This window comes from Astyanax mexicanus, chromosome 23 (genome assembly GCF_023375975.1).
Source record: "Astyanax mexicanus isolate ESR-SI-001 chromosome 23, AstMex3_surface, whole genome shotgun sequence".
Lineage (NCBI taxonomy): Eukaryota > Metazoa > Chordata > Actinopteri > Characiformes > Acestrorhamphidae > Astyanax > Astyanax mexicanus.
The window spans coordinates 12,888,738-12,901,787 of NC_064430.1; the positions used below are offsets into that span (position 1 = coordinate 12,888,738).

Below are 13,050 nucleotides of genomic sequence, written 5' to 3' on the forward strand. Positions count from 1 at the left end.
ATTAATATAGGGATAATGCTTCCAACAGTTATCTGGGGTAAAATTGGGACGAATTTGATCGGATTCTCCATAAAACACTGATATGGTTTGAAATAGTGCACATCTTCTGTTGTGACGTCATTTCCACCTCTGAGGTAAATCGACTGCAGTATTACATCACGCTCTACTGTAGACATGTCGACTGCTTTCTAACATTAGCCGTGTTGACAGCTTTTCCATTGTCGATTAAACTGCAACCGTTAATCCATATCAGTTGAGCCCACATTGAAATGTGTTGACAAATAACATTGACTCAGTGCAGATCTAATCAGAGCTGCCCAGAGGGAGTGTTGCTGCAGCAGCTGCTGCAGAGATTAATTGAGTTTGTTAACACCACCAGCGCTCAGGGTGTGTTCTCTTTCCTGTCTCCTGCATACTGGAGGAGAGCTTCTGGTAACACTGGTAACACTTCCTATGAGTCCTGTATTCATAAGGAGTTAAACGTGCATTTACAATGCAGTGTAGAGCATACGTAACATCGTATAATACCCTATAATTAATTCTTTAAGCTTGTATACTCATGCCAAGTACCTGTCGTGACATACGGTATGTGAATTCCTAAAGACAGGTTTCAAAATGTCTTATATTACTGTAGTATGTTCAGTGTCCTTATGAACAGATATTATAATGCATTATAATACCTCTCTTTATTTAACTCTCTTGTCTGCTTGCTTTAGGTATGTATGGCTTATTATACAAGCTTGTGATTGTCATTATAAGGTGCTATGTATTAGGAATGTGCAGTATTGCCCTAAAATAATATTCTATTATTTGACAGTTTTTTTGCGATTATGATATTTATGGTGATATGACATTTTTTTTTTTATATAAATTAATTTCAAGAGTAAACTACTGCAACAAAATATAAGTATGTATAAATTTGGTAGAAACAAAAAAAAAATTAACGTTTGCCTTTTGTAAACAGTACTCTACTTTTACCCTGATTTTGAGTAATACAAATTAAAATACAATGTAACACAAATAAAGTAACAACAAAAATCTACCACAAATACAAAAAAGTATTTGTAAATACATTAACTAGCAATATCATGATATAGAGTTTTGATCATGTTTGATCAAAATTGGCGCAAGAATATTGCACACCCATATTATGTATGCTATATAGTGCATTATAAGTGCATTCATAATGCATTGTTAAGACAGGATTCATAGGAACTGTTACCAAGTTTGTATTTTGTGTGTGTGTGTGTGTGTGTGTGTAAGATGGTGGTGTTGTGAAACTGGAGTCAGAGGATTGCCAGCTCGAGTGCTGGGCTTGCCAGGGAGTCATATGACCCTTCTGGAATTCTCTCATTGTTCTAAGAGTGCAGCAGTGAAGTATCTGAGTGCTTCACACATAAACACACAATAACAGAATTTATAAAGACTTTCCTCTACTCTAATAAAATTAACAATGTTTAAGGATATAAAATATTTTCTGAACAAACATTTATTTTTTTGTTATTTTAAGCATATAGTCGAAAACACACAGTGTGCAGGCCAGAGCTGCCTGATTATAACATTCTATCTTGTGCAACTGTTTTTTAAACACAGTTTGATTTGTTACTTTGCTGTATTGTAATTAGCACACCATAGCTTTATTTAAAATAAAAATAGCATTAAAAAGCAGACCCCTACATCACAGACCATTATCTTGAGCCCAACCCGACCCAAAGAAAGTGGTGGGAAATCTCGAGCCGACTCAACCCGAGTTCATCTCAGGCATCCTAACTAATGTATCTAAATTCTAATGTATTACCTTAGACTTAATACTGAAAAATTGAATCAGTATTTAAACCATATTTAATGTTATCTTCTATCATACTCATCTGATCTGTATTTTTCCAAAACAATGGAAAAATCTGTCTCTCTCTCTTCATCTGTTTCTACATCTCGCACACCCTCTGATTATTGCTGTGTTGGACACACTTCTGTTAGTTCTGTCTTGGTTTCTCAGTACCTAAACACACACCCCTCTCCACTCTGTGCTCAGCACAGCAGCAGGTCTGCAGTAAAACAGTTTCCCTATGTGAACAATAGTGTAGCACAGATGTCCTTCTAGATCAGCTGGAGGAAGGTGTGCCTTTGTATGAGCAGATTTCAGCCTAGATTTATCACATAGTCCAATGTTCATTAAAATTAAGAGATATTATTAATATTAATATACAAACAAATATTGAAATAATGTTTTATAATAAAAACAATTGAAGAAAGTCAAAATAAAGAAATATAACTGGCTGAATTAGACATCCTAGAAATCCTCGAGCCGCCAGCTTAGCGCAGTAATTTACAGTAGCCTAATAGTGCAGTAGTTAATGGTGTTATCGCAGGTTTGCACTGTTGCAGCACTTCTACTCTGTACAGTACAATGCTGCTGTTGTAATACGACTGCTGAGGATTTGCATTACTGTTTGTTGAGCTGTATTCACCTGATAACATTTGGCACACACTGATGTTTATTAGACAGCTGAACTGTGTATAGATTTGCATGGTCTTATATGATGACTTGTATTAGGCCTGGGGCTGGACGATATAATCAGAATTTGTATTACAACATATTTCTCAATTTCAGTCAATATGATATAATTCCTGTATCTGTTATAAATATAAAATAAATATAAAAACGCAAAAAAATTAAGAACAGATGTCTGTTTCTATAAACTTAAAATTACAATGAATGTGTCAATTCATGTAATGCACACTGTAATCACTATATACACTGCCTTCTAATTGCTCTCTACAGTTTAATAACACTTTATAAATGAAAAAAATGAACAAAATATTATACCTACGGCTCTGAATGGTCCAGATCAGGACCTTGCTGGTTTGAATGCCACTTATGCAGCTCGCTATCAGCTGCCAGAGCCCCGAGAGAGCATAATTGGCCTTGCTCTCTCTGGATGGGTAGATGGTGTTCTTTCACCTCATCATTCCTAGGATGATATATTATACTTAGCATACACAGCAATCTTAATACATTTTTCTTCATTAAAATCACTTTACACAATGTATAATTACACATTCTTACCAGAGAGTTCATTAAAAAATCCCAACTTTCTCAAAACGTACACACTGACACTTTAACATGTTTGTTAAATATACAGAGCATTTATCCAGTTAAGGTGCATATAAAAATGCATTGTAAATAGCTTTTGTTAAGAGCGACGGAAATGTAGGGCTGGGCAATATGGTACCAATATTGTAGCACAACATTTGAAAATATTTTTTATAATATACAACGTTGATAATCATATTTTCACACGCAGACAAAATGCTGCTTTAGCATTGTCCGATTCTTTACATAAATGTGATTTATACAAAGTGATAATTACTGAAAATGTGCTGTGCTTTATCCAGGTAAACAGACTAATTAATTATACTTTCTGTAATTAAATGTGCAGTTGGTCATTGTGTTTGCAGTATATCAGCATCAAACCTAATATAATATAAAAAGTGGTTTTGTGCCATACTTGAGGTTGCATTTGTTGTATAAACATGTCAAATACAGCTCTGAAAACAATTAAGAGACCACTTCAGTTTCTGAATCAGTTTCTCTGATTTTGTTATTTACAGGTATATGTTTGAGTAAAATTAACATTGTTGTTTATTCTATAAACTACAGACAACATTTCTCCCAAATTCCAAATAAAAATATTGTCAGTTAGTGCATTTATTTGCAGAAAATGGGAAAGGGCTAGAAAAAGAAAAGATGCAGAGCTTTCAGACCTCAAATAATGCAAAGAAAACAAATTCATATTCATAAAGCTTTTAGATTTCAAAAATCAATATTTGGTGGAATAACCCTGGTTTTTAATCACAGTTTTTATGCATCTTGGCATGTTTTTCTCCACCAGTCTTACACACTGCTTTTGGGTAACCTGGCTTGATGGCTTGTGATCATCCATCTTCCTTTTGATTATATTCTATAGTTTCTCAATTTGGTGAAATCAAAGAAAAATTTTTAGTGGTCTCTTTATTTTTTCCCCAGAGCTGTATAGTGCAAATCTTTTCTGATGCAGGCTTGGCTATGTGTGAATAAGTGGTGTTTTTCCCTCTCTCTCTCTGTTTGTGTGTGTGTGTGTGTGCCTCAGCCACAGGAGTTGTGATGAGGAGCGCATCTCGAAGCCGACGGCCGTGTCCACTCCGGTTAAGATGGTGGAAGATGCACTGCTAGTGCCATCCGGCGAACAGGGAGACAAACAGTTACCCCCACTGCCAGGTCAGACCCCCCTTTACACAGTAGAGCTCTTCTGCTGTCCACTGCCCTCTTCTCTCTATCTCTCTCGCTCGCTCTCCTTCAGTCTCTACTGTTTCCTCCACCCACTGTCAGATCTCAGCACAGACTGTGTGTGATCACATCCAGACATGTCTCTACACTGTCTGTGTATTTCTCCCCTTTTCTCTTCTTTTCTTCTCTTTAACCTTCACCCAAAGCCAGTTCTGTTTAAACCAGTGACAGTTTGTTCATGTTTTATGACAGTATGTTGCATTTATAAATGTGTGTGTGTGTGTGCAGAGCCAAAGCCAGTGTATGCTCAGCCTGGCCAGCCAGATGTAGATCTGCCAGTGAGTCCAACAGATGCCCCTGTGCCCAGCGCTGCCCATGATGACAGCATCCTGCGGTAATCAATCTAACTTAACCCATAATTTACTCAACCTAGTGTCAGGTTTAATATATGAATTATAATATGATAACATATTTATGTTTAAATTTTTGTTCTTTTTTTTTTCTTTTCGCATTATAAGGCGCACTCGACTATGAGAAGCGCCATGAATAAACATCTATTTATATACATAAGGTGCACAGGATTATAAGTCACATCATGAGAAACTAGTAAGGAACAAGGGTGCAACCCTGTTTCCCTTCTAATTCATCAGATCTCGCCGCTGGGTGATGGTAGAGTGGGGGTAACTAAGTTAGGTTAAGTTAAGCTAAGTAAACAAAACTGTAATTCTTAAAAAAAAAAAAAAACATCTCTTTTAAAGTCAAACAAGCACTGGATATTAATCTACACCAATTTCTCTCCTGAAAACAGTATTTGGTTGAGAAGAGCACTTATGGTTATTAATAGTAAGCTTTCATTTCCAGATTTCCACTAAGGCTGGGTGTAGCAGCATTAGCTGCTAACCGTAACACTAGCGCTAGTAAATGCCACCCGACAGTTCTACACTGAGGAACCCTGAGTGTTACTTAAGCCAGGGCGCTATCAGCTAGCCATTTGTCCCACGTAGCTTGTTTTAACACGGTAAACACACAGACTACAGTGCAATATACTTACCTCCAGGGGCGTAGCAGCAAATTCTGGGCCCTGTACACTCTCAATGTCAGTGGGCCCCTGTCCATGCCAGTACACAATGAACGTGGATTTTCATGGGCCCCTCTTTTTACTCGGGCCCTGTGTAGTCAGGTCCACTTTTCCCCCCACTACCACGCCCATGCTTACCTCTGAATGGAAAAGAGAGCTAGCGCTTATAAGACTTATAAAATTTTAAGTGCAACTTATAGTCTGAAAAATACGGTATTTAAAAAAAACTCATAAATATACAGTGTCACCTACTGTCAGACCTCACTCCATCTTTTATAAACGTTACCTTGCTATTTATTTTTTAATTATTTATTATTTCTTTTTTTTATGTTTTATTATTTAATTTAATTTAATTATTTCTCAAACATTTGGGACTAATGGGAATTGTGTATTGTTTATGTGTGTGTGTTCATGCGTGCATACATGTGCGTATGGCCCTGCAGGCCCAGCATGAAGCTGGTGAAATTCCGGAAGGGAGAGAGTGTGGGATTAAGGCTGGCCGGCGGAAACGATGTGGGGATCTTTGTGGCTGGAGTTCTGGAGGATAGTCCTGCTGCTAAAGAGGGTCTAGAGGAGGGAGATCAGATACTCAGGGTGAGCACGATAAACAAGACATTCTCAGGCATCTTAAACACATACAGTCCAGCAAACTCCAGGGAACGTTTTTTTCAAATGGCTTCAAAAATTCATAACTAAATCAATAAGTTATATAAAATGACTAGATATCGGTCTACATACTCTTGGGTGAGGCAAAAACATCTAAAAGATATATATAATTGGCTTTAGCAAGTCGAGGAGAAATGATGGCCAATTGTCCCACGCATTCAAATTCCCCATAACACGCCTCCTCCACACATGTGAAGTCAGCCACCGCCTCTTTTCGAGCTGCTGCTGATGCAGCATTGCTGAGTAGCATCACAGTGCATTCGGAGGAAAGTGCAGCGTCTCGGTTCTGATACATCAGCTCACAGATGCCTGTGCTGATTGACATCACCCTTTGGAGTGATGAGGGGAAAGAGCGCCATCTACCCACCCAGAGAGAGAGAGCAAGTCCCAATTGTGCTCTCTCTGGGCTCTGGCAGCTGATGGCAAGCTGCATGCCTGGGATTCAAACCAGCGATCTCCTAATCATAGTGGCAGCGCTTTAGACTGCTGGACCTCTCAGCTCCCTCTCACAATTCAATATTATCAAGATATGTTGCCCATGATAACAATAATATCACAATACTGTGTTTCTATGGTACTCGATGTATTGCAAGACAGTTCTCTACGATGCTTTACAGCATCTGTGTTACTAAAGAGAATAAAATACTCCTAAGTAAGTAAATACCAGAAATTATGGCTTTATTGTGTATTTATAGCATTTGACAACCACATTTTACCCTATTCTTTTGATTAGTGCCACCATGTGGAGTAATGAAGCAATAACGTTAGTAAGTCAAATTGGGGGGTGAGTCTTAGTTAGTTTAGAGCGCCTATGTTCAAATAAAAATAGATATGTGACACCATGTATTGATACGATACAATATATTGCAATATCAGTATATTGTCCTATTCCTATCAGATAGCAGTGTTATATTCACATCCCACTGTTCTGCTTGCATAGAAAATTTCTCTTTTCTTTTACTCAGATTTTATGAATAACAGTGAATAGTGAATAATTTTACAGGCTAAAATTAGATTCAAAAATCTCCTTTCTTACAGTATTGCAATATATCCTATTATTATACCGTATTTTTCGGACTATAAGGCGCACCGTATTATAAGGCGCACGATGAGTGAACGGTCTATTTTTAGTGTTAGTCCATACACAAGGCGCACTGGATTATAAGGCGCACTAAATGAAACTTTATTTATATCAGTAACAATAACTCTGAGCAATAAATCCTTCACAATATCTGTGAAAAATAACAACATCTCTGAGCAATAAATCAACAAGCACAGCAAGTAACTTACGTATTACTCCGCGACGCTCCTGACAACGGTAGCCGCAACGCTCCGACAGACCATAATATTATGTTGAAGCACAGCAAGTACGTATTACTCCGCGACGCTCCTGACAACGGTAGCCGCAACGCTCCGACAGACCATAATATTATGTTGAAGCACAGCAAGTACGTATTACTCCGCGAGGCTCCTGACAACGGTAGCCGCAACGCTCCGACAGACCATAATACTACTTGAAGCACAGCAAGTACCGCATTACTCCGCGAGGCTTCTGACTATAATAGCGTGTTGTGCCGAATTCGGTGAATAAAACGGTTTTAAAACAGAGATAAAGATTGGATAAGTTTCATTTCTGGATGAAGTGATTTCCAGCGCTGTTTGGATATAACTGTGGATTACAGGAGACTGGATTGATGGATTCTCTTTAGTCTGGACGCGTTTTGAAGGTAGGACCTGTGGCTGAGCGCGGGTGTGTGTTCGGGGGGTGGCGGCAGTGACCGGAGGTTACCCCAGGACAAAAGGAGAGCCTTTTATTACTGGAAACATGCGCTCTGACGCAGCTCTAATTCATGAAACATACATCCTACAGTAAAAGCACAGTTCTGGAATCCGGAGAGCCAGACGGTTCGAATGGTGTATGACATGACCGCATTCGATGAAATATGGACGAACGATAAACGCAAATATGAGAGTTATGAATTATTAAAATCATAACCAAGGCATATTTCGCCCTAAATGTTTATTTTCTGAAAGGATATTCCGCTAAATAGGCTAAATAGCTCAAAAGCAGAGATTCTAAGCTTTAAAATGGTATATTGGATGTCTATATTGAACCTGTAACTGTTCATAACTATTCAGAAACACAGCCAGTTATGAAATATTAAATATTTCTGGCCCGCCGGTGGGCCAGCGCGTGTTAAGAGGTTAACTTTACTTAGAAGTGGGCGCTAAAAAGAAACGGTTTGTGCTATTACCCCAGAACGGGTGGAAAGGAAAGTTTACCGGCACTTTGTTCTGGCCACGGAGCTACAGTGGAAACTAGCTACCTTGAGCCACAGCCGAGAGGCAGTACGGCAGTCAAAGGTAACCGCGCGCTAGCCCAAGAGGGGGATCTTTTTCTGGCGTGGGTGAGGAATTCTGCACAACAGAGCGCCGTGTACCACATAAAAATCGAGGTCAGTAAACACAAGCAAAATCCATACACAAGGCACACTGCATTATAAGGCGCAATGACGATTTTTGGGAAAAAATAAGTATTTTAAGTGCGCCTTATAGCCCGAAAAATACGGTAATTAAATCAAATATGGTATCTTCTGGTTCTTTCCAATACACATCCCTAATTCTAAAAGGGCTTGAAGCATTACTGCTGATGTTTTGAGCAAAGAAATCGCGTCCACATTCAGTGTAGCAGATTACACACACATATCCCACAGGTCACTGCAGCATTGTTTTTAGATTCCAAAAGTCATGGGACAGCATACACTAAACAACTAATAAAATACTGAATAGGCACCTTTAGATTGACGTCCATTAAAATCACACAATTAACAGTGGCATTTGTTATGTCAGGATTACGTTTGACGTGTTGAACACAATGCAAGTGCTGTTATCTAGTAGGGAACATCTGCTCTTGGCTAGTCTTGGCCCTACAAGTGTGTTTCTGTGTGTGTGTGTGTGTATGCTCGCCTGTGTGTGTGCCTGTGTGAAGCCTCCCACACTTTCTTGGAAAAATACGGAGAAACTATGTGACCCTTCGTTTGTGGTCAGATGTGACCAATACATTCTGCTGCTGTCTCCTCCCAGCCTCGGCACCTCCTTTGTTTGAACTATTACCACACACACAATGACACGTATTGTTCCACTCAAGACACCCGGTGATGACTCGCCGTCGTCAGTAGCTGGATTCTACACGCAGAACAACATGAGTCAGATTCATTTAAGCTGTGTTTATCTCTGTAAACATGTTCATAAAGCATATTTGGAGTCTCCTACAGCAGTCGTAACAGGGGACGTGCTGTGTGAATAATTATGAGTAAAACTCCTCAAAGCTTTCCTCCCTGCTGTAAAAACACACACTCCTCAGATTCCTGACTGCTCCCTACAGTCAACCTTCCAGCACATACTTTTCTGTCCACACGTTTCTCCCACTGAGCTGCACTCAGATACATCAAACACAGAGAAAGTGTCCACTCCCCCTCACCTTCCTCATTCTTCTTCTTCCTCTTTCTGTGCAGGTAAACAATGTCGACTTTGCAAACATCATCCGGGAGGAGGCCGTGCTGTTCCTGCTGGACCTGCCCAGAGGTGAAGAGGTCACCATCCTGGCCCAGAAGAAGAAAGATGGTGAGTTTGTCTGTGGCTGATTAAGAGATCACAGAACAACCAGCTTTCTCTCTAATGTGTATATATAGAGCTCTGGAAAAAAAAATGATAATGATGAGTTTCTTTGATTGTACCAAATAAATTGAAAACTTTTGGAATATAAACATGAGGAAGATGGATGATCAAAAGCCATCAAACCAAGCTGAACTGCTTGAATTTTTTGCACCAGGAGAAAAGGCATAAAGTTATCCAAAAGCAGTGTGTAAGACTGGTGGAGGAAAACATGCCAAACTAAGGCTAGGCTACCGGTAGAGACGCAACCAAATCAAAATCTGGACTTTGTATTATGTAACTGTAACACTGGAGCATTAATAAGCAAAAGTTAAAAAAAATGTAGATAACTGATGGTGATCACAGCAGCCCTGTAACAGATCATGAGTGGAAAATGCTACTTTCTCATCCTCAGAGCTCCTCTCTTAAATTGCAGCCCAGCAGTAGAACTACATTTCAATCAAAATACTACAATTGTTCTTCTCGTAATATTACAACTATATTCTTGTAATATTATGACTTTCATCTCGAAATATTACAGCTTTAATTGCATAATTTTATTATGTTAATCTCGTAATATTACAATGTTAATCTGGTAATATTATGACTATTCTTGGAAGTTAATTGTTTTTATTTAATTTTAAAGTGGCCCTAAAATGCAATTGTCATATGCAGAACAGTTTTATCACAATACCTGTTATAGAGTGATATATAAATCCAGTATGAATGTCCAGTGTATAGTTTTACAGTGTCACACTATGTATCCAGTATGAATTTGCATTCATATGGCCATTCATAGGGTCTCTGTCTCTCTTTCTCTCTCTCTTTCTTTCTCTCTCTCTTTCTCTCTCTCTCTCTTTCTTTCTCTTTCTCTCTTCTTTCTTTCTTTCTTTCTTTCTTTCGTTCTCATATACTCGCTATTGTTTATTGACTCTACTTGTGGGGGTGTGTTGGTGGCGCAACATTTCCTTATTGTTCTTAAAGGGATAATTTGGCCTAGAGTACTCAAGGGTTTTGCTGTTTTTAAAACAAAGCTGAAACATATGCAGTTTAGTGCAGTAGACCAGCACTGCCTTCAATGTTCGTTCGTCTTTGCTAAAAAAATAAATAATTAAACGTATGTACCAATATCAGTAATGTTTTATAATCTCTCAAATATAAAAATATATATATATATATTTTAACAATTATTCAGTGACACCAAATATTATTCAGGTATTATTTTGCAACTCTTCTATTATAATAGAGCAGAAAGCAGGATGATTGTAGCACAGTTCCAGCCCTGACTGGTTTTGTTGTGTAAGAAATACTAAACTAATGCTAACAGTGAATGCAAAGCAGTAGAGTATGAGACTGTTGAGGATCTATTGTAAGAAATTTTATATATTTAACCAATAAATATCTGTTTAAATTAAAAAAGGATTTTCAATATATGAGATTTTTCTCTTCTTACCAGAATACTTTTATAATAAATTTGTGATGTTTTTTTTCCAGTGTATCGACGAATCGTGGAATCTGATGTGGGCGACTCGTTCTATATCCGGACCCATTTCGAGTACGAGAAAGAGTCTCCTTACGGCCTGAGCTTTAACAAGGGTGAGGTGTTCAGGGTGGTGGATACGCTGTATAACGGCAAGCTGGGCTCCTGGTTGGCCATCCGTATCGGCAAGAACCACCAGGAGGTGGAGAGGGGCATTATCCCCAACAAAAACAGGTACAGCCAGATTTTTACCCAACACTAAATTAAAAATGCAATGACATTGTGTTAAAAAAAAAAAAAAAAAACGGACACCCACATGTTCCACACTGAAGAGCACATTGCTATTGTTGTGTTTCCTGCAGAACCTCAGCTGTGTGTTATGTCATATGGAAACTTCCTTAAGCTGTCTGTCATCTGTGGGAAATGAATTTATCTCCTGAACTCCATAATATAATTGTTCTTGGTTGATTGTGTGAAGTGTAGTGGTGATGTCATTTTATTGTAGGAACATGGTGACTCATTTTTCATAGGTAAGAAATGACAATTCAGTAATTCCAGGAGTTGTTAATACATCTTTTTGGTTGGTTTCCCTGACAGGGAATCATTAAAAACAGACCATCCTATTATTTCTGAAATACTTTCAAAACTCATAATTCCACATAAACAAAGATACCAGATAGCTTTCTGCTGGATCCCAGGCCACTGTGGATTTACAGGAAATGATATGGCAGATAAACTTGCCAAGAAATAGTCAACAAAAGAGATCACCAAGTTTACGTCATTCATTTAGTCCTTCATCAAATCCAAATGGCAAGAAGAGTGGGACCAAGAGCTTAGCAATAATCTGCATCAAATTCAGCCAATGTTAGGACGGACATTCTACAAGCACAACTCAAGATCAAATCAGATAATCTACACCAGATAAGGTGCCATATAGGTCACTCAAATCTAACACACAGACACTTAAAAACAAATGACAAAATACCATCTTATCAACTGTGCAACATCCAGCTAACGATAAAACACATCCTCATCGACTGTCCTGCCTATAACCATATAAGACAATCTTACTACCAAGTAAAAAACATAAAATACCTTTTAAATGTTTTTAACACCAGGGAAGATCTTAGTTCTTATTACATCTTAACCTCAAACACCTAATTTAATACATATGTAGCAAAATATATTTCCCTTAGCGTGATAGAACCTTTGAACAACTTTGATCTGTCTGGACATATATAACCAAGTATATGCTACAAATAGCCAAATATGTGGCGAAGTTGCAATAAAACCCTAATAACCAACCCTAACAGGGATTAAGTTTAGTCCTGGACTACCCGGCATTTTGAATGGGGGATTAGACTTAATCCCTATCCAGAAAATCAACTAAAACTAAATGTTTGTGGAGGAAAGTATTGCAAGTACATACATTTCATATGCATTTTGGTTCATTTTTTTGTTCTGTTAAATGCTTTTTTATCACTTCCATGTAACACACTTTGTGCTGGGAATTCCTCTTCACAAAACACCTAGAGAGAGGGTGTACAGTAAGCATAGCCCATAGCCACTGGTAATATTTTGTCTGTTAGAACTGGCCCTGTGGTGCTCAGTGAGATTCCATGACGTGAATTGTGCCACAGTAATAATTATTACAAACTGTAAATCATCCCATACAAAACATCTCTCACCTACATCCAGTATATACCAGTGCATCTAAAAAAATAAAAGAATATCATTGAAAAGTTACTTTGTTTTAGTAATTCAGTTCAAAATGTGAAACTCATATATACCGTTATTTTATAGATGTATTACATACAAAGTGATCTATTTTAAGCATTTATTTCTTTTTTTTTTGTTGTTGATTATGGCTTACAGGCAATTAAACCCAAAAATCAGTTTCAGAAA

At 38.0% G+C, this 13,050-nt stretch overlaps 1 protein-coding gene across 16 annotated transcripts in view; it reads left to right on the forward strand.

Moving 5' to 3' along the window:
* Positions 1-13,050, forward strand: part of tjp1a (tight junction protein 1a) — a 211,484-nt gene that overhangs the window by 172,128 nt on the left and 26,306 nt on the right. For all 16 annotated transcript variants that reach the window (XM_049471246.1, XM_049471247.1, XM_049471238.1 and 13 more), the window contains 5 exons: positions 4,131-4,258; positions 4,556-4,661; positions 5,789-5,939; positions 9,527-9,635; positions 11,160-11,379. In XM_049471246.1, the coding sequence (XP_049327203.1) occupies positions 4,131-4,258; positions 4,556-4,661; positions 5,789-5,939; positions 9,527-9,635; positions 11,160-11,379 (714 nt within the window). The remainder of the gene's footprint in view (positions 1-4,130; positions 4,259-4,555; positions 4,662-5,788; positions 5,940-9,526; positions 9,636-11,159; positions 11,380-13,050) is intronic.